The 22,393-nt window shown below is 48.2% G+C and overlaps 1 protein-coding gene across 11 annotated transcripts in view; it reads right to left on the bottom strand.

Moving 5' to 3' along the window:
- Positions 1 to 22,393, bottom strand: part of SERCA (ATPase sarcoplasmic/endoplasmic reticulum Ca2+ transporting SERCA) — a 134,582-nt gene that overhangs the window by 35,278 nt on the left and 76,911 nt on the right. For 9 of the 11 annotated variants that reach the window (XM_077652806.1, XM_077652812.1, XM_077652807.1 and 6 more), the window contains 3 exons: positions 6,348 to 6,586; positions 1,433 to 1,450; positions 968 to 1,050 (listed from right to left, as the gene is read on the bottom strand). In XM_077652806.1, the coding sequence (XP_077508932.1) occupies positions 968 to 1,050; positions 1,433 to 1,450; positions 6,348 to 6,465 (219 nt within the window). In that variant the 5' untranslated portion in view covers positions 6,466 to 6,586. Of the gene's footprint in view, positions 1 to 967; positions 1,051 to 1,432; positions 1,451 to 6,347; positions 6,587 to 10,535; positions 10,676 to 22,393 lie in introns of those variants that run through there. The other 2 variants (XM_077652808.1, XM_077652815.1) reach the window with 1 other exon arrangement.

Raw genomic sequence — 22,393 nt, 5'->3', positions numbered from 1 at the left:
ATGCGGGATATCGAACGCGCTTGATGGTATCAATGATGTGTTTCTACAGAAACATATCCCCAACAAGGGCCTTTCGGAAGACAGCACACCCGGCAACTAAAGCTCCGACTACGGACACTTCTGAAGGGTGTGAGCCAGCGCATATACTGGAACCGGTCTGCGCATGATCGCTGCACAGCACATAAGCGGGCGTGAGCGCGGCACCTCTGCACCTGCTGCTCATGCTATATACGTCTTATCCGGTGCGCCAACGTAAACAAATAACGGAGGGCGATCGGCTTCCGCAATTTATGGAACGTCGTCTTCAAGCTGACTGCCTTTACTTATTTGCATTATATGCGGATGAATTGCCAAATTACACCTTTTATTATATGCGGGTTTGTATTATATGCATGTTTTTACAGTATAACAGTAATAAAAAAGAAATGCCTCAAAGCAAATGTCACAATACTACAACAATCACAACAAGCAGCAAACTGAGTAGCACTGCACTGACAATACTGATGCCTGGAAAACATGGCAAAACAAAGGCATTTCAAAGAAAAAGCAGCCACCTGGTCGCAAATAACAGTAAATTGTGCAAGCACTCTTCAAAAAACAATTACTGATTTGTTCTGATTATTCCCAAGTTTCATGGCCAAATCTTTGTGTGAATGAAAAATGTGCACATTTATTGTAATGCAATAAAATATTACCTTGCTGACTGATCACAAAAGTGTGGAGGCAAGCTGTGCGTAAGAGCTCACACAAACATCCAGTGCAAAACCCACAGATTCGAGAGCATGATTAAAATAGCGAAGCTTGTTGGAGTCATACACGTGCTTTCTCACAATCCCAGCTAGTTATTTTTCTCACATGGTCTTCACATAAGGCTTCACTCTAAAGCTAGCAGTAAGACTCAACGCCACGTACCGCATACACATTTGGATGCAGAATATACTTTAGGGAAGAAACATGCTCTACTTACAAATGAAATAACAGCAGCTAATAATAAAATCTTCACTAGAAGGTCGTCAAACTGTTCGAGTATAAGTTGCCACAGAGGCTTTCCTGCAGAGAGAGAGAGAGAGAGAAAAAAGACAGCTTCCTTTAAGGGAACACAGCTTTTCGAAGAATGTTGTATAGTAAACATCAGGTTTAAGTGAAAGTTGTCATGTCATGGTACCTAATTGAATCTGCAGCACTAAATAACAATGTAAACTATTTCCATTCTGCCATTAAAGCAGGGAAAGAATGTGCAATTTTATGGGTTGAACAAAACAAAAGGATAAGTGGTAGCAGAAAGTGTGCCTAGCGACTCAAAAATGACTAAACTTAAACGAGAACTCTAGTTCTTGAAAACTGCAACACCTCAAGCCAATAACCACAAAAATTCTTCAGCAAATGAACGTCTGTTGGACAACACTACGAAAGTAGAAATGCAAGAACTCACCCTCTTCTGCAGGTAGCTCTGCAATACGCAGACAGGAACAGGAAAAAAAAAGAGAAAATAATTGGAGAATGTCATCACAAGACCAAACACACTCAAGTTTCATAACTCGTCTGACTGACACAAGTGCACAGAACTACGTCAGCTAAGCACCAAGTGGAGCAAGAGTGAGTTTGGCTTTTGTGCAACAGCCCCACAAGGCATTCAGCTACCTAAGAGGTGGCCAGACCAGCAAGGAAATTGGAGCACAGTGACTTTGAAAGCATGCTTTGCAAGATAAGCAGAGAGACTCCTGAACAATGTTATTCTTAGATCAAAGAGTATGCACTCGCCTGTTACTTACTTGGAGCCAAGCGCTCTGGATCTAACCATTTGTTGAAACTTAACTACGTACAACTATGCAATTGCCACAACATGTCTTGATGCTAAAAAAAAAAAAGAATACTATAGCAGTCATATCTAGAATATATATGAGTATGCATAAAATGGCTAATCATAACCAAGCCAGCTTTCATCAATGTTTCCTGAGAGGCTACTTTCTACATCACACACTACGCAATACTCGCCTGCAAGGTAGAAGTGCTTAAAACAAGGCTAGCAGTTATAGACCTGGGGGAATAAATAAAACCGAGAATGCTCTACAATGAGCGAGTGATTGTAGGTGTTTGTGTAAGTGCCTCAGCCATCTACAAGCGTGTTCCTTCTCTCTCTCTTTTTTTTTTTATAAGACGACATTCCCGACCAAACAAGTCGCAGGTGCACATGCAAGTGTGCACAGACCGTGCGCAGCTTGTTGGGCACACAGTCACACTTACGTAGTCTCCCTCACTATGGCCAACTTCCATATGATGCCGAAGCCTGCTCACATGAGAAAGGGAAGGGGGTTTAGGAACTGTACCACACACTGTCATGCCGTACTGCACTGCAATTCTGGTCCAATGCCAGTAGCCACTAATTGTACCCGCAGCAAAACGCAAGTATAGCTTCATGAGGCACCCTCAACGGCTTTTCCGCTAACGTACACAATGCTCTGTCAGTGGTGAGCAGTAATGTGCTCAGTCCATGCAACCAGAGGCCGTATTCAATTCAATTCAATTCTTTATTCACCACAAAACTGGACGGTCTCCAGGGCTAAAAGTTGATTCCTACAACTTGACTGGGGCCCTGGAGCTGTTTACAAAGCGGTAGCAGACATTGGTGGCAGAGTACGCTAACATTAATTACAAAACAATGAGTAGTAAAAGGCATCAGAAAATACAGACCTGCTGCAAGATTTATCACAACAAAAGATTCTTATCAGTTACAATTGAGAAAAGTGTACTCGTAGCTCTTTTGGGGATTTGAAGGCTACCTGTTTGTGTTGATTTAATAAGACCGGCAGATTGTGTTTTAATGATTGCAATTTGTACTGAGTGCGAAAGTATGGGACTAACCAGGGTTTGGAAATTCGAGTTAAAGAAGGAGTAGCTCTAGGTTTCAGCAAGGCCATCGAACAAAGGAAACTCTGGCTGTCATGCTGAGAAAAATAGAAAGCATATAGCAATCGGTGTTCATAGTGATAGTCAAAACTAATAATATTGTATTTTGCAAAGAGATGTCTTGTCGCAGAGTGATGATCAGTATTGGCTAAGTAGCGAAGGTACCTTTTTTGCAGAACTATTATCTTTTCAATATTTGCTCTTGTGGTGCTTGCCCACACCAAACTGCAGTAGCTCATGTGCGGGGCAAATAATGCGTTATATAACTGAAGTTTAACATCCTGCGGCAGAACAGTACGACATCGCGACATAGCTCCAGTCACTGAAGAGATTTTCCTTGCAACATAGTTAACATGAGTGTCCCAACTCAAATGGCAAGAAAAATAGACACCGAGAATTTTGTGAGTATCTACAAGGTCAATATTTTTATCTTGAATCATTAGAGAATTTTCTAGAATGTATTTCTTATTTCTGGCTCGAAATAAAATAGCTTTCGTTTTCTGGGTGTTTATTTCTATGGGATTTAATTGGGACCAGACAGACAATTTTTCAAGTACATCATTACAATGTGACACAAGGGCATTGGGATCATTACCAGAAATAAGCACAGTACTGTCATCAGCATATATAATGAATTGTACACTGTTGTCAATATGATCTATGTAATTCATGTATAAGTTAAAGAGAAGCGGGCCTAATACACTCCCCTGTGGTACACCACAAGATATTGGAAGTAAGGATGACTGGTGGTTGCTAATACAGATACACTGGCTTCTATTGCTGAGGTACGAGTTAAGCAAATCATGAGATTTTCCGCGGATGCCATATGAAGTGAGTTTTTTAAGAAGTACGTGTCATAATAAAAAGCGTCATAATCTGCCACAGCGGCCACACCTGATTGGTCAAAAAACCGGAAGTGGATGTCGGTTCGGCTATGACTGTGAGCGGCGGCAGGATGTCACTGTGTTGCGGTTGCCGCAGCGAAACGTCCAGCGGCGCTTTAGCTTTTCGCCGAGAAAAAGAACGCGACCAATGCGATAGAAGAAACATTCAGCCACAAGTTTGGTTGCGCATCAGATTCCACTCTAAAGTAATATCAAAGCTGCTTTATTTACCTAATTGACATCAGCAAATACGAACAATATAGTTCAGGCACTCTTTTCTGCTCTGTAAAGGCCGGAGGTGTACTTAAAGAAGAAAATATTGTACGCAACCACGCATAACTTTTCAGTGACAGAATTTCTCTGCAGCCGTCGATCGCTGATGGTAAATAAAAGGCAGCTAGCTTGTTCGCACAACACGGCGTTTTACATTTATCTTGAAACGGGAACGAAGAGGAAAATTTGTAGCATGAACTCACTCGCTGCACAATGCGCGCTTCGTGCCGGGCTGAACCAAGATGCCGTGACGACTTGCCGTCTGCAACATCGCTGAATGTAAATTGGTGCTGTGATTGGATGGTTGTGCAGACGGTAATTTACGTTTTTTCATTCATTTTATGTGGGCACTGCAAAATAAATAAAACGGATGAGCTAAAAAATCTTCTTACTGTTTTTCTCTTGATATATGCGTTGGGAGACTTCGCAGACGAAGTTTTCATCGGTTCGCCATGGTACGAAGCGCATGCATGCCCACTGATGCCTTAAAACTAACTTGCACGCTAACTCGCAAGCTCAATGATGCAGAGCCACACCACCGCGGCTATCAAGAACCGTAAGGGACGCCAAAAAAACCCCCTCTGGCATATCAAACGCTTCGGTGTAACAGCGCGTCGCTGGCGACTGACCATCCGTGCACGTGAGTGGTTTCACGCTGGCAGACATTACAAACGATCACGATGCAGGACGCTTCAACAGCTAATAGAGAGCTCTAGAATAGGAAATGCATGTTTGGGCGCAGTAAACGCAAGTATTTTACGGGTCATTCTGCTTTATGTTACATCATTCAACACACGCAGACGAGATAACTCGGTGATAATGGCGCCACCCAGCTTGAATGAAGAGAACAATCTCTGCAACAAGCCGGCGCTCATTAGGCCTAGGAACTACCGAATCGTTCAACTAAATAAAAAACGGGCCAAATTTATTGTCCATACAATTTGTTATAGGCAAGACAAGAAGTCCCGTACCCAGTTTACAGCTCGACGAGTTCGCTTCGAAGTGAGAGGCGCCACTTCACAGTGCGCCGCCATGTTGGCTGTCGAGCATCTGCTGCGTACGTTATGTGTTTGACGTCGCCGTCCGGTTTCTTCGACCTTTTTTGCTGCATCCGAACCACAACATCCGCTTCCGGCATTTCGACCAATCAGGTGTGCCTGTTGCGCCAGATTATGACGCTTTTTATTATGACACAGACACGGAATACGGACTCGGGAGGGCTAATAATGTGCGGTTTAACATTGCAGCAATAACAAGTGAAAGAGAAGAACACTGTGCCACTCTCAATCTTTGTTCCCACACTGATTCAAATTGTGACTATTTGTCTTATCAGCTGGCCAGGACCCTTCAAGTGGTCTCCACTGCTTTACCTGGCCTGCCGCCTGGCCTGCCTGCATCATATGATGCTGTGGCTAATCCAAGTCCAATGGGGAATGAAAAATTGGGTTTGAGCTCAGAAGCTTGAAAATAAGGTAAATTTCGTGTAACACCAAAACCTGGGTCTATCAGACATACCTTCAGACTGAGCAACATGAACCAGTACAGATGATTCGAACTTCAAGCAAGTGCAAACTGCTCCTGGTGCTGCATTGAGCTCTGTTTCCAACCACATCATACTTAACTGTGGATGCGCTAAATCTAGTGCAGAGGTCTCGCTCCATGTGGTTGGCAAGAAAGTAGTGATCAGCAGTAATCTCATGGCCTCTGGACCAGTATCGTGATATGTTACAGCCGATGTAGCAGTGATGTGACTATGACACCAACACTGCGAACTGCATGCAGGCCTTTATCGGTATGTCTTACTTGCAAGCCTTAATGGAGTAGTTAAATAACTGTGAAACTACCAATTATGAGAGAAAAACAAGCAGCGCTAAATTAACTAACTAAAGTAAGCGAAGAATGGAAGCCAAGTGCAGCTGCTAAGAACACCAAGTAAGATTTCTTCGTTACTCCTTTCCCTTACCAAGACTGACGGCAAACGGTGATGAAATGCAGACAGTGACCACGCCAAACACAATAGAACTGACGTTTCAAAGTCCGTACAGATTCCTTGTTCACAAGCCCATTCAAGTTCATGTGGGTTCTCAAGGAACCCATGTGGGCTCCGAATCAATCTCATCATCTCTGACTTGGCCAGTGACAGCATTTCATCATTTCCGTTACAACCTCTGACCAGACAAAATTTCCTTGAACTGTTGACCAACAGGAGCTATCACTGAACACGTCTTCCCATCTGCACCCCATGGCGCACAATGGCTGACCAAGCAACCAAAGGGGGCTCACCGTTGGGACCATACTTGTCCTGGAGCTTTTTGACCTGGGACTCACTCAGGCCCCGCTCGGGGTCTGTGCCAAAGTACTCGATCACCTCCTGGACGGTCTTGGTGTGAGCTAGCTCCATGGTGCCCGCTCCTGATCGGCCGGGCCGTCCCGCCGCCGCCGCTACTGGCGCTGGCCTTTAGTGGCTGCTACTGTCACTGCTGCTGCTGCCCGCCCGAATGCGGCTTCCTCTGCTGTCAACGCTGCACCAAAGGAGAGAGAAGCACGTCACGCCTCCAGCAGCCAACGCTCTGGCTGACAAGTCTCAAGGGAATAGCACATAGCAGTGAAGTATGTGAAATGTGGCTGTCAAATTGACACTCAGAATGAGCCTGCATACGTCTATTGCAGACAGCGTACAAGAAAACGATGAAATCTAAGTTTTTTTCTATAATATTATGTTCCATCAACTCTGATTGCTGGTGTAGGACATGCATAGGTGGCTGGTTTTGTACGCATAAAATCGACATTGTGCCAGATGATGGAATAGACTTAATTACACGCAACGTAGGGTTTCGCAAATAGATCTCCCCTGCCCCGCGTCATCAGAGAACATGCTTCTGGTGCGATAGGCAAAACAGATTATGTACGCAACTATGACCGGGAGAAGAAAAGTGGCGGGGGAGTGCTCGTCACAAGCAAAAATGGATGGTTTTGACCATTGGGCAATGCCCCATTGATGTCCCGTTGCGTTCATCATGGAGAGGTCTACTTGATAGCATGCATCAATTTGCTGGCAAACATTGCTTATTTTATAGGCAACAGCTTGTATGTGGCCTTTCACAAAGAGCACAAAGTGGTGTGCATGTGGCTGTAGAATGCATCATTGAGTGCCATTTGCTATGCCAGCCCTGTAGTGAACAGAGTCCTCAACACGTTCATTGCAGCGTGGGTCTCCAGCTGGTCACGTCATTTATCCACGCTGAGCAACTCACATAAAGAAGCCATGATGTTATTGCGAGGCCCAAGGAGGAGTACTCACTAAAAAATCTGTCCCACAGCTTCATCATGGGGCCAAGTACTCATGGCCGAACAGCAAAAAATTGGAGGGGACACTGAAGCTCCGAAGTAAAGGTATGATGCAATAGCTAATGGGTTAATGCCCATACATGCAGAATTGGGCATTCTCTACTTAACATTCGTAGATCCCTGGGAATCCTCATACCATTCCTGGTGCAGTGGCTAAACGAAGCACCACTGCCCTACGATAGCAGGTGTTGCTGCCTGTGGGACTTGTGCGATCCAGTTTGCTATTCCGAGCAACCTCTCGTGACAAATCATTAATTTAGCTGCCACCTGCCACAGTGAGCAGGTTGTGATGATGGATTTTCTACGAAACGAGCTCCCTAACACTGTCACGTTAAAAAAATGACATGTCCCACCCGTGACCCATGACGCAGTGAATGTGTTAACTTTATCGCAAAATTTTAAATAATTGCAGGTACACAAGATGGAGCCGTAGCAGCTTGGTTTATGGTTTGTGAAGGTTTAATGTCCAAAAATGACTGTCTACGAAGAATGCTGTAGTGAAGGGCTCCGGAAACCTCTACCACGTGGGGTCACGTGCACTGAGATCGTACAGTACAAAGGCCTCTTAGAATTTTGCCTCCATCAAAATTCAACCGCCACAGCCAAAATCGAACCCGCGTTTTTCGGGTCAGCAGCCGAGTGCCATAACCGCTGAGCCACCGTGACGGCTGGAGCCATAGCCGCATTAGTCGATTCCTATAAAGGGTGAAAAAGCCCTTCTGTCACCAAATGCAGTAATATTTCTGTGCCTATGCCCCTTATAGCTTAACTGCATGGTCGTAGCTTCCGCCAACTAGCTCTGCATGAAGGGCAAAGGCTACAAATTCTTCAGGATCTCAAGACCACTAAGTGCAGTAAAAGTGCATGCAGAAATGTGGGAGAAGGGAGCAGGAAACGGTCACAGAATCTGCACTCGAGTAGAAGCATTGCTCAAGTTTCCACTTGCTCATGCCATCACTATACAGAGTTAACCTATAGCAAATTTTACAACTTCGACCTCTGAAACAGCCATAGGACAGAAGATGCATCTGGAAGAAGCTGGTGCTGCTAAAGGCTGCTGGTCTTGTGCAAAATCAAGGCTTAAAAAACTACTGATTGATTTGAAGCTCATAACTACTTTATATTCGTAATTAGCTGTCAAGTTTCACCAGCTACAAGCAAGAATTTCATGAACAGTAACGATTCAGTAACCACTGGTACATGGTATTTGTCGGTATACTGGCATAAAAGGAACAAACGTCTTGCATGTGCGTCATACGTGTAAAGCAACGTGAAAACTTCTTTACACTGCACCAATACAGATCCCACCCTTCACCTTAACGAAATAGAGTTACCCGTAAAAAAATGAACTTAAATTTCTAGGTATAACATTTGATAGAAAGCTTACTTTCCTGCCTCACATTAATGCGTTAAAAAAGAAAGCGTCTCAAACCCTGTGCATACTGAAAGTACTTTCCCGAAAACACTGGGGTTCCGATAGGACATGCTGTGACTGAAAATGCTGAGAGCAGAATCTGCAATATGCACTGAGGTAGGCACCAGAATTAGTTACTTGTACACACACATACCCTTCCTCATCACAACGTTCAGCACTAATTAACAGGAACGCTGCTTTTGTGGTGGTCATACAATGACAGCACGCCATCAGGGCCTTAACACGTGCTCTTTCACAAGTTAGGTAACAGTGTGCGCAATATTGCACAGAGTAATAGCAACAAGGCACGGGAAAATTTTTCGCAGCGTCATGCCGACCAAATGCGGGTTCCTCCGTCAATTCGTGAGTAGGCTCAGACGCAGCAGTGCAGGCACGGCCTACACTACGCCCGCGACGACCACAGATCGCATTAAGCAACTTCCTCATTGACGTCGCGAGGTACACACCATTGTCTAGAGCAGCAAGCGGCAAAAAGGCAACAAAAGTGAACGCGGCCGTGAGCAGTTTTGTCCCGTGCGCTACTACCTTTCATGTGGCGCGATCGGGCCGTTCGGGAAAGTAAACAATTCGGTTCCTCCTCCTCCTCCTGGGCCAGAGAGAAAAGCGCCCATCGAAATATCCGCCTCGCTTATTTTCTTTCTTATCCCGTTTCTTTGGCGCATGACCAGCGTAGCACGAGCAGCGCCTTTAATTAAAAGACCCTCGTACAACGACGTCAGCGTTTACGTCACGAAGGTCGCGTTATGCGAGGGACATTTATTTTCTCTCACTACCATATTTTTCTTTATTCTTCGCCTCGCACCGACCCGACGACCACCAGTGAGCCTCCCCTGCCGGTCAGGTTCGGGTGAACGAACTGCAACACCTCGACGGACCAGCGACGAATGACTATAAATTTCCAACCATGCGGTTGGCCGCAGCGACCTGCGAAACCACTGACGCAACCTACCACGGTACGAACACCACGCTCGAGTCACTGCGCCGACAAAGCGTGCCGACGCACTTGGGTGCCTGTCACGGCAATCGTCATAGCGCGACAATCGAGAGGTCGATCGGTTAGATCGCATGCACACGCGGACGGAAAGAAAACCTCCAGCGAGTCACGCGACGAACACAGTGGCGAAATATTGATGAGCCGCAACACTCGCGAGCAGGCGGTACCGAAACTCCCGATCTTTGAAAATCTCTCGTCTCTACCATATACCACCCTCAACCGCGCAGCAGCAACGCGGAGTCAGGCACCAATGAACACCGCGACCTGCACACAGGTCAAAGCAGGGCTTTAAAAGGCGGCACGGTAACAGACCATCCGTAGCCGAACGGAACATTTCTACAGTGCGACGCACATCGACCCGAAGGAATCGGACGATTCTTGGGAGCTTGACGGCATGCAGGGATATTTTCCCTTTATCTCGATCTCGACCGGGCGAACATTCTCTCGACAAGGTGTCTAGCGCCGAGCTACATGATATCCGTGCAGTAAGCAGCGATAGGGGCTGGCAATAAAAAAATCCCGCAATGATGAGTCCGCACAGAGCGTTTAGGCCTAGGCGATTCATCCGCAAGTGCCGGCTCGCAGCCACCAGTTTCGATACCGACGCACAGCAAACAGAGGCCACGTACCGTCCCAAAACAGTCAAATGGACATTCCAAATGGACGTGCGGGTAACAGAGATGGTCGTACGTACCATAGTACCATTTATACTCTGTGGTAAATCCTGCAGAAGTTTCCGTGGCGCGGTGCAGATGACAGGCGAACACACTCAACAAAGTTCATGTGGATTACAGCCATTGGACGTGGCGTCACCACGTGGACGCCGGAACTTCCTCTCTGCGGACTGTGACGCAAAACGCGTCACGTCCGGGAATTTGTAGCACGTGGTCACTCTGCGCTGTTGCGCTGGTCGCGAGCGCGCTGCGGCGCTGCGCTGCTGTAAGTTGAGTGCACGCGCGCCTCTCGTGCGGCGGTTTTTTTTTTTTCGTTACAGACCTCTTTTTTTAGAGCGTTGTATTTTTGTCCGACCACCGGAGCGGCTGAGGCGCTGAGTTACGCACCAGCTTTACTACGCACTGCATCAACGTTAGTGCCGCTGGTACACTGCGCCGCAGGACATCCGCTAAAAACGCAGCCGTCGGGCGACAGACAGAGTTGTGTCACAGTATTCGTCTCGCGCTCTCTCTCAACCTAGCTCTGTCTTTCGCAACATTTTTCACCGTGTGCGGCGATATTGCGGGAGAGACCTAGCGACTCTACGCCAGCTGCAGTTCGTCTCACGCTTCAACCTAAGCGGACGCGCAGACCTGTAGCACGCGTCTCGGGTTGACTGATTGCCTGTCGTGCTCTGGCGATGCGAAGGGCGGCTGCTCAGAAATCGTGGTTGAAGCGGTGGAAGCTGTTACGTCGTGCGGCTCCGCAAACATACCTCCTACAAGTTCGGGGGATTTGCGATCCTCCCTCCCGTCTCCTCCTCCTCCTCATCATCATCACATTCTCTCTCTCTCTAGTGATGCGTCGAATCCCTGGTTCAAACCTCGCCAAGATTCTTTTTTTTTTTTTTTTTGCGGCAAGATGTTTTGTCGGAAGAGGAAGCTTGGCGGCGAGCATCGTGGAAAAGCGTGCCCTGTCCGCGTGTGGTGCGTTGGGATCTTCTGTTGCAGCGCACAGCTGTCACGCGGCGCATGTCTGCGCTACAGCCGACCTTTTCTGCGTCTCTAGCAAACGCACATGACAACGCAGTCGTGTGTACATAATCATATAGCCAGGTTAATTGATGAGCGGTTCGGGGAGGAGCGGAGAGGGCACATATGCTCCTCCCGCGAACAAAAAAAATTAAGAACTGACCGAGGAACACGTCCATGCTATTCCTTAGCTTTTGCTTTCAAGTTAGCTTGCCGTCGCGCTAAGTATACGCTACGCCACGAAGCTGAGTGCTTTCTTCTCGTGAGAACCAAAACTTTTACTGCGCGAAAATTTTCATGAATCTCTCTTTTGGTCGAGAACGAGCAAACGTTGTGGAAAACAAATATTCGCGCACATTCCGCTCACTGCGTCTGTCACGCGGTTTCACGCTTGCACGTAGCTCGTTCCTCACAGAAACAGCAAACGACGAAACAGTACTGCAATGCAAAGCAAGATTGCCATCTTCACCGGCGCCAACTTTTGTTCTATGCTTGCGCATCCTCTCGTTCACACAGTCACCCGTCTGACCTAGGTAAAATTTTCCACAGGTCAGCGGAATCTTGTAAATCACTTCGGTTCGGCCCTTTGCCTGCATAGTTCTATGTTTGGTCGTGCAACGCTTCTTATTTCCGCCAGGCATAATTCGTGCACAAAGACCTGAAAGCTTAACGGGAGCAGAAAAAACCAAATTGACCCCTTGGCGCGCGGCGATTTTCTTATCTTTGTGCACCACTTTGTTCAAATAAGGCATGACTTGAACTTTTTTCTTTTGCCAGTGGCAGCATTGTTTCCCTTCTTGACCCCCAGTTCATCTCCTTTGATACGGATTCAGCGACTGCTCTGAACAGTTCTGCTGGGAAACTTGCATCAGACAGGCCATTTTTAGCGTTTGGCTTGCGTTGTGACACTGGTTGACACGGTGTGGCATACTTTTTTTTTTCACAGCGTTCTGGAAACAAGCCTTAGCAATAGCTCGCCTGACTAGTTTAGAATGATTAGAGTCAAAGGGTAAGAGCCATTTTTTTTGTTCTTGGTGAGTGCATCCAGCGCACATGGCCTTCTCCAGATAATGTTAGTAGCAAGTCTAAAAAAACGGATGGAGTTGTTAGTGGCTAATTCGTGAGTAAATTTCAATCGGGAGTTATTGGACAATTTATTAAATTGGGCAATTTATTAAGGTTTACCAACCCCACATTTCCCGCGCATTCTTCGCCGCCAGTGTAATCTTCCCTTTCGCGCCACGGATTGTGCTGCCAGCGGCTTTCCGCGCGTCTTTCCGCTAGTGTGTTCGTGCCTGTACACCTGGCGCAACTTCAGCAAGGCAGTCTGTAGCCACAGAGGAGGCGGATGGAAATTAGTAGCACTGGCGTTGAAACGCATAATCGACCTGCCACGTCGTTATGCAAGGCCCCTCAACGGGACGATACGTACCAGGTCAAATCAAACGCAAACAGGGAAACTGAAAGACAAAATCAAACACACAATCCGCGGCGGCGGATTCAGCTCGCGCTCGCTGCCGAGTGCCCGAGTGTGCGCCATCAGAGTAGAGTGTCTCCGACATTGGCTTATCAGTGTTGCTAGACCCCACGATGTTTAGCGGTCGTCTGTGGCGATTTTTCATGTTTAGTAAACAGAAATGAAAGAAAGAGTCGACGCGCCTGCACATCAGTAATCAATTAAAATATTGTGCCACAGTTTTTTTCTTCATTCATAAAGGTTGTTCACGAAAAGCTCCTGACGAGACTCTCAAACCCAAACGAGCGGCATGCGTTTCTTACTTGATGACAGGTAAGGAGCGTTTTCAGAGTAAGCTGGCTTCCTGCATCGAAAATTCTCGGAAAAGAGGAAGGTTAGGAAGAGTTCGAAGGGAAGCAAGCATCCAGAGTTTGGCCCTTCTGGGGAGAAAATACAGCCGGGCCCCAACAACCATTTACGCTGCGGTCTTCGCGCGTCGACAAGACGAAAATGAAGTGCGCTGCATCGGATACAACTAAGGAACGAAGCGTCAGATGTCCCTCGAAGTAGACCCTCCAGCCAATGGCGTCAACGTATTTTCGTGGTTAATTCCTTTTCATCAGCCGCCCCTGCAATTTCGCCCTAGCAGGCCAAAGGGGATTTACCGTGGTGTCATGAGAAGCATCATCATCAGCCCGACTACGCCCACTGCAGGGCAAAGGCCTCTCCAATTAACCCTGTCCTTTGCCAGCTGCGCCCACCCCATGCCTGCAAACTTTTTAATCTCATCCGCCCACCTAACTTTCTGCCGCCTCCTGCTACGCTTGCCTTCTCTTGGAATCCACTCCGAAGGACCAGCGGTTTTCTTGCCTTCACATTACATGCTTACTCAAGCTCATTTCTTCCTCTTGATTTCGACTAGGATGTTATTAACCCGCGTTTGATCCCTCATCCACTCTGCCCGCTTGCGGTCTCTTAACGTTACACCGATAATTTTTCTTTCCATAGCACGCTGCGCTGTCCTTAACCCAAGTTAACCCTTTTCGGAAGCCTCCACGTTCCTGTCCCATAGGTGAGTATCGGTAAGATGCAGCTGTTATATACTTTTCTCTTGAGGGATATTGGTAAACTGCCATTCATGCTCCGACAGAACCTGCCATATGCGCTCCACTCTATTCTTAGCCTTCTAGTTATTTCCCTCTCACGATCCAGATCAGCTGTCACTACCTGCCCTAAGTAGACCTCTACCACTTCCAGCACCTCGCTACCAAGTGTAAACTCCTGTTCCCTCTCAACAATGTTGAACAGTACTTTGGTCTCCTTCTTATTAAGTTTTAAAACCACGGTAGTGCTCTGTATAACTCACTGATCATGTTTTGCAGTTCGTCTCTTGAGTGACTTAGCAAGGCAATGTCATCAGCGAATCGCAGATTATTTAGATATTCTCCGTTAACTCTTATCTCCAACTGTTCCCTATTCAGGCCTCGGAATACCTCCTGTAAACAGGCGGGGAAAAGCATTGGCGATTAGGTGTCTCCCTGCCTGACATCCTTTCTTTATTGGAATTTTATTGCTGACTTCGTGGAGGACTATGGTAGCTGTGCACCCGCTATAGATATCTTCCAGTATTTTTACATAAGGTCCTTCAACAGCGATACAGCTTAGATGCAGCGATGGCGTAGAAGATCATGAGAATCGATCGACGCTATTGGCCTCAGGGCCTACTTAAACGGGCATTTGCCGCTTGCGTTTACAGTCGAACCCGGATATATCGAACTGGAAGGCGATCGCGAAATAGTTCGATATATGAAAAGAATGGCAGTACATAAGCTTATCCGTAACCTAGAAACAAGAATAAATTGCACCCACGCTAGTGATGCAGTTCTTGCAGTGGGTGCCACCTGACAGCCTGCTGGCAGCGCACCGATCGCTATAGGAGCTGCTGCGTCTAACCTGCTTCGCATCGAAGCCGCAGCGAACCGCTCTGCGTAGCTAACCACTTCCTAATATAGGATGTCTCATCCTGTTAGTAGTACACTATAAAATGAATAATATCTCGTTAAAATTAAGTACATTCGGTTCTGCTACGCCTTCGGCAGCGAAGCGAGCGAAGCACGCCGGGTAGGCGAGTGCCGCTGTAAGGTTGGCTTCATCGCAAGACAAGCGATGTGGCAAGAAAAAAACTGAATGGGACACTTGAGCTCCGCCTAAAGGGTATGACGCGATAGCGCAATGGGTTAATTCCTATATATGCAGAAGGTCATTCTCTACATTCATAGAGCACTGGGAGTCCTCATACCTCACCTGGCGCTGTGGTGCAGCGGTTAAGCGATGCGCCGCTGCCCTGCGATGGCAGGTGCTCCCAGCGTTGGGCCTTGTGCGGCCTATAGGTTCCTCCTTCAGAGCGACCAATCATTAATTTAAGTGCCACCTGCCACAGCAGACCCACAGGTCGTGGTGACGCCGCAAGGTCACGTGACCTAGGCGACCCACCTGCCTCCTAGGTTGCTCTATGGGGACCACCTGTCAGAGACACGCCCGTGATTTTTTCGCTCCCAACGCCGACGCCAACAACGCCGACACCGGAATTTCTGGTGAATGGGTACAAGAGAGTGCAAGAGATCGAAGACCACGCTCAATCATACCCCACATTCTCCTTGTCATGTAATTTCCCAGCGCTAGCGTTGCCAGCAGGTTCAAGCAGCCGACACGCCTGCACGCTTGAAGAGTCATCGAAAGTGCTGTTAGGTGAAGCACCACTTGCAGGGGCAAATAGCGCGCCGACAGATGTATCGAACGACCTCCGATATTCTAGTTCGATATGCAGCGCGACCTCTCTATACTAAACACAACATTCTCAAAGGGCGAATCTGCGCGTTTGATATAGCCATCAATTGGAAATATCTGGGTTTGATATATCAGGGCTTGACAGCCTTCATCAAAGATCCTCCAGTTTTGCTGTACCTGTCGCAGTTGTATTTTTCACGCTTTATTTGACGCGGACAGTGCATGCATAAAAACAGCGCTCGATCCTATTGCATTGTTGGAATCCCCCTTTCCAGCTGCTGCACGCGAGCCGACCAGAGGAGCTCAAAGTACACAGCACTGACTACCACTGCTATTGTCGAATAAGAGAAAATTGATTGCTTCTAAGGTAAAAACGCGCACAGAGAAAAAAGCGCTCACTCTACGCTTCTCCACGAACTGTGCACTGCAGAGGCAGCGGAAGGTGTGGCAAATCGAGCGGATATTTGCCTGTCCCGCGCGGAGCTCACGCTCTCCTCCTCCGTCTGGGAAGACCGAGGAGCAGCCTACCCGTTATTATTGCACTGCGGAGGAAGGGGTGATGATTACGCCGGCGCCATCTGTCGAGGAGAGGAGGCGAATGGGCAACGCGGTTGCAGGCGAGAAGGGCAGCTCCCCGGCTGGTGATGGCAGCATTGCTTATGATGGGAAAAGAAGAGAAGGAGACAAACTTTCCGCACCGTATAGCTGCCGAAATCGGAGCGGGCTGACAACCTGAGCGTGTGCGAGAAGTATATGCAAGGAAGATAAAAGCTCGCTGTAGGGGCCGATGTGTCAGCCTGTGTATATAGCAAGGGTGGCTGCACGGGGGCGCCGGACAACACCAGCAGCCGTCGGGGAGGCAGGCACCACCGAGGCTGTCAACGGTTCGTCACAAGGCCTTTGTGCATGGAAACCGAACAACTTCCCTCGACTTGACGCCCTCGTTTCAGGAAACCGCCGGCGGCAGTGCGGCGCTGCAACACTCCCTTCCAGGGCAGATTGCACGACACTGACCTTTCCAGCTTCCTGCAATGTCCTAAGCGTGGGAACCGCACGGAGGGTCATAACTTAATGCGCTCTAGGAATACGCCCCGTGAAGAAAGGGACTCCGGACTCTGTCTATTTTTCTTTTTCTTTACTTTGAGAGAGGTTTTTGTGTGCACTATCAAAGTTGTAGGGCGGTACGTGCGATTCGGAGAGCCAGTAACTTTTGTGGAGATCTCTTTGTGAATCGCATTTTGCAACTAATTTGATGACTTTTTTGTATTTTTGCGTTTTGGGGAAGAGTTATAAATACTTTCAAAGTTGAAGGTGATAGTACGCAGCAAGGAACCAAACTTGTGGAGGTTTGCTGCTATTGGATGCTTCCTGGATGTGAGACAGACTCCCGAGGGTTTAAAACCGAGCACGGGATCCCGGTCCGTCGTCCTGGGCTAGGTTTAGATGCTCTGCATCTCCGGCTATGCCGAGGAGGCAAAATTTCCCTGTTAGCCAGTTCCATCTGAACTGTCACTCATTTAATATGCTGTACATTTTGTAAATCTCCTGTACATAAACTTCAGTTCATTTTCGCGTTACCTCCCGTTGTTGCAAGTCGTCATTACACGGTCACCGACAGGGCACCTCGGGTGCAACGAGCCTTCAAGTCAACAAACAGTCTTCGACGGTGCACCCCTGGTGCAAACCAAAGAACCAGCTATAAATTTGCTAAGACCAAACTTGTTGTCAGATTTTCAGTGAAACTGAAACGGCACTAAAGGCATCGAGTGTCTAAAGGAAAGCTGCTTCAAAAAAGAAAAAAAAGAAGAAACCGTACGCCACCTACTCATACTGACCGCATGCTGCAAATCGCTCCCTTCGATCTCCCCATGTGCATACGTGTAGATGTAACACTCGGTAAGGACATGTTTTGTAAGACTAATGTGGCCGTTTTATTTACCTTAAACTGTGTGGAATTTGGTGTACTTAATTAACGGCACATAACTGATGGTCGGTGACATAGAAGGCAAAGACAATACAGCGGTCTTCACTGCGCGTATTCTTTCACAGGATCATGTATATTGAAAGACCAGTTTGACCTCCAGCTCCCTGCTAGACCTTCTCTCAGTAAGCGAGACCTTCTCCCGAGTATTCTATCACACCGGCCGGCATTCCTTGTTCGACCTTTTCTGGTCCACCTCGCGGACAAGCTGCGGCATCTAATCCCTCTATTGCTCCTCCACGCGGCCTGCCGGCTTGTGCGGGCTTTAGAGGGATGGCAAGCGTACTCGTGCGGCACGCGTTGCAGAAATACGCAGTTCCAAGACCCCCGAAAACTGCTGCCTAACGTAGGACCTGTTCGAGGCATTAAAAGCGCCAACATGACAGGAGACGCCAGCAAAGGCTTGGGGCTGAGTGACCGGTGCAACCGAGGGGAGAGAGCTGTCCGAAAGTGCAGTGCAGCCGATGAAGGTGATGCACAACTCGAAAGGAAGGAGCCGGTCGCTACCCACACAGCAGGACTAGCGAAGAAGGGAAGTCGAACGTCACTCCCCCAGTCCGGGCCAGAGAACTTGCCCAATCATGGTCGCTACAAAGCAGCGCGCGTTGATAATAGATATGAATAGGAATGCCGATAGAAACGCTTGTCTCATCTTTCTGTACTTGACGCCAGCGTCGCTTGGGAGAGCTGCCCGAAACAAAGTCCTAATCACTGTGATCGACTGAGCGGAATCTCACCGGTTGAGTGCAATTCAAACGGGTCAGAATTAGCGTGACCCAGATTAGCGTAGCCAAGGCCTAGAGGGAAAGCCGTACAATTTTCTAAAGCACTAGAAGGAGGAGAAAAACTGGTCCTCGTCCGGCGTGTGACCACCGTCCTGATTGCACTTAAAGCAGGGCTTGTGTTAAATCTTCATTTTAAGTGGCTGCCCATTCAAACCACGGTGCACAATTTGAATCAGAATGACTGAACAGTTCCAGCTACTTACTACAGTAGGTGCTTGCATCACGTGTCTGTGGGTAATTAAACGTACAGCCTTTGCCAAAAGTAACCAGGCTGCATAGCTTGCTTCTTATTCGAATAGTAGAGTCCTTACGGCTTCCCTAAAGATCAAGGAGTTGTCGTAAGGTGAGGACAAGGGTTCTCCTTACCATGCAGAGATTTATAGGTTGAGGGCTGGCATAATAGCCTTAATATACGTCTGAGAAGCAAACCGTCCAGCCTGGTTACTTTTGGCAAACACTGTACCTATTTCGTCCAGTTAAAAATGGCGTGTTGTTGTTTCCACGCCCTGCAAGACAGTGGAATGGTCTGCAAATTTCATTTTTTTCCCGCCGATTGTTTCAGAAAGTGCGATTTCGAAGTGCTGTTCTTCTCGAGCGGACGGGCTGCCTGTTCCCTTGCTTGGAGCAAACGCATCTGTTTATGTCTGCGGCATCCATTCCAAGCGATTCCCTAATCAACGACGACGTTGTACGCATTTGCTATAACAACTTTCTTTTTTTCTCTCTCGCTCCGCAGCGTGCCGGCAAGAGACGCGCTCGTCGCAGGGGACGCATGGTGCGCGCTCGTGAAACGAAGGGAAAGCGCGGAAACGCCTGCCGCAAAAAGCGTCCGGCGGTCGCTGGACCGAAACAGCCTTGGCATTTCAAATGCTGTTCAGCGAGCCTTCCTTCCTTCCTCTCTTCTCTCGCCTATTTCTAAACAACGGCGCGCAACATTTGTGGAAGACCCGCGCGCCAAGCGATTCGGACGTTCCAGTACGCTTCAACAGCGGCGTGCTCGTCGGCTTATATAGGCAAGCAGAGCAGTGGAAGGAGAAAGGGAGAGAGAAATGCGTCAGAGGATCGTTCTCGTTTTTACTGCGACTCCAGAAAAAACTCCGCCGGCCTACTTGCTTCTTGTATTTACGGTATTTACGGTAAAGCTTGCTTCTGTCTGCGAGTCCCACTCGCGCAAACAGTCTCCTCCGCTATTTCTGCTCCCACGTCGGAGGGGAAGGGTAAAAAAAGAAGTGAACGGAACGAGCACGCACGGTCGTTTCGTCTTCCTCCGGGCTGTGCTTCGAGCACGAGCGCTTCGTTCTCCGCGGGCGACGATTTGCAAGATGGAGAGCGCGGCGACTCGGTTTGCTGTCCAGGCACGCGTGCAAGAGAAGAAAGAGATGAAGAGGAGATAAAAATTATATAAATAGAGAGAGATTATCTTTAAAATCGGTAAAATGCAAACCTATAACGACGAGGAGAGAAATATAATAAAATAATTAATTTTGCTGATTCCAAAATGTTTCCCATATGCTGACATTCCTCCTTTGTTAGGCCCTTTCCCTTACCAGCATTTCCTCCCGTATTCTGCTCCCCAGCTGCTCCCCTGCGTTTTTAAAAGCGCGATGGCCCCGCTCGCCAGAAAATCCGGCGTCAGCGTTGTGGGCGAAATATGCCGAGAATGGTTCCCAGAGAGCCACCTAGGAGGCAGGTGGGCCACATAGGTCACGTGACCTTGCGGCGCCATCTCAGCCTGCCCACTGGATAGTGCGCAAACTGCCCACAATGGCAGGCGGCAGTTAAATTAATGACTGGTCGGCCGGGAAGACCAACCTGGGCCGCACAAGGCCCACCACTGGGAGCACCTGCCGTCGTAGAGCAGTAGCGCATCGCTTAATAAAGGCCAACTGCGCCACTCTCTGAGAATTTCTCGATATTCAAGGATACAGATCTATATAGGCTGCAGGTAAAGCTGGCCAAGTGTTTTTGCACTAGCGTTTAAAATAGTGACGTAATCGACGATTAAATTTTAGACTTGTCCTCAAAGCAGCAAAGGAGTGCTGGGAAGCTTGATGTGACGTCGTAGCAGGTAAGATTTCAAATTACCGCTGCCGTCAACCACGTCCTGCCGTGCCTCGTTGGATGCTGCCAAACAACGCACGGCAGGCTTTGCCTTCGGTGGCGTTGGTTTTTTTTTTTTTCCTTCAAAGCAGGCGTTTATGCGTTGGCAGTGTACCGATTCCTTCGATGACGTCATCATGCGCCCCCAACTTGGCGCTGCGCTCTGCGGGGAAATCTGAGGGTGGGGGCGATTTTAATCGACGATTACGTCACCATTTCAAATACTAGCCCAAAAGGGCTTCGCACGCTTTACCTGCAAGTTTCACAAATTGCACCTTCGTCGATGTCTAAACGTATGCAGTTGCCCTTTAACCGCTGCGCCAGGAGGTGTTTAACGCGCAAGTAAACGAGAGAGAGAGAGAAAGAGAGGAAGCTTCTATCCTCCTAAACCGGGGCGGAGAAGAGACAGAGGCTAGTCTACCGCATTCCATTTTCCCGCCTTTTAGACAGCTTGAATCACGTGAGCAAGGGTGATAGTGGAGTTTAGCGTCCCGAAGTTGCTCCGGGGCTACGACAGCCCAGGCGTAGTTTATAAAGGGGTGCAGACTGCTCGTTCTCATTGGCCAGAAAGGGAACACGGTAGTGTTTCATACTGTTGGTCGGCGGTGACGTTAGGGCATAGCGGTGACGTCACTGAGTTTTCTGCTGACAAATATGTTACCCCTATGCATTAAACAACGAAAAAATCCGCAATGGCGCAAGCTTTGCAAAGCAAAGAGAAGAGAACAAAATGGCGGACACTGAACTTCTGAGAAAACGCGAGTCTGACTTCAGTTCTGTTGGCGTAGAAACTGTAATACACGGTGATGAACGCTGGATGGTTAACGATAAATGAAGCATTAGTTTCGAATCTTTGTATATGCTCCGCGAAATCAGATGACAAGGTGGTGTGGAAAAAGTCCATGTTGAGGCCTGGTTCGGTAAGCGGGCATTGAGGAAAGCTTTCGTGCGTTGCTGCGAAGCATCCCGAAAGAAAGGAGCATAACTTGGACTGGGCACTTAGCTCCAGCGTAAGGGTATGAAACGATAGCGTTAACGGATGAATGCCCATATATGTGGAATCTGTCATTGTCGACTTTATTGATCCTTGGGAGTTCTCATTTGCAGTGGTGCAGCTGTGGGCTTGTTCGATCCGTGTTGATCTTCCCGAGCAACCTCTGGCAACCAATTATTAATTTAACTGCCTCCTGCCACGGTGGGCAGTTTGCTCACAATCCGGTTGGCAGGTTCTGATGGCGTCACAAGGTCACGTGACCTATGTGTCCCACCTGCCACCTAGGTTGTTTCTCTCGAAATATTTCCTGGATTTTTACTCACGGTCAACGACGCCGACAACGGACGCCGACGCCGGCTTTTCTGCGACACGGGCTCCTCAACGCTGTCGCGTTGAAACCGTTCTGAGGGTTTTCCGCCGGGGTGGCTCATTGGTGACGGCGCTCGGCTGCTGACCCGAAAGACGCGGGTTCGATCCCGGCCGCAGCGGTCGTATTTCGATCGAGGCGAATATCTAGGGGCCCGTGTACTGTGCGATGTCAGTGCACCTTAAAGAACCCCAGGGGGTCGAAATTTCCGGAGCCCTTCACGACGACGTCACTCATAGCTTGAACCGCTTTGGGTCGTTAAACGCCCATAAACCAAACCATTCTGAGCGTTCTGCCTGCTGTTTAGTTAGACCAAAGGGGACAGGTGACGAGAAGCAAAATACCAGAAGGGAAAGAGAGAATGTTTGGGAAAGAAAGAAGAGTAAGTGAACGAAGA

The sequence above is a fragment of the Amblyomma americanum genome, chromosome 2 (assembly GCF_052857255.1).
Source record: "Amblyomma americanum isolate KBUSLIRL-KWMA chromosome 2, ASM5285725v1, whole genome shotgun sequence".
Classification (NCBI taxonomy): Eukaryota; Metazoa; Arthropoda; class Arachnida; order Ixodida; family Ixodidae; genus Amblyomma; species Amblyomma americanum.
This window is presented reverse-complemented; position numbering and strand designations above follow the sequence as displayed.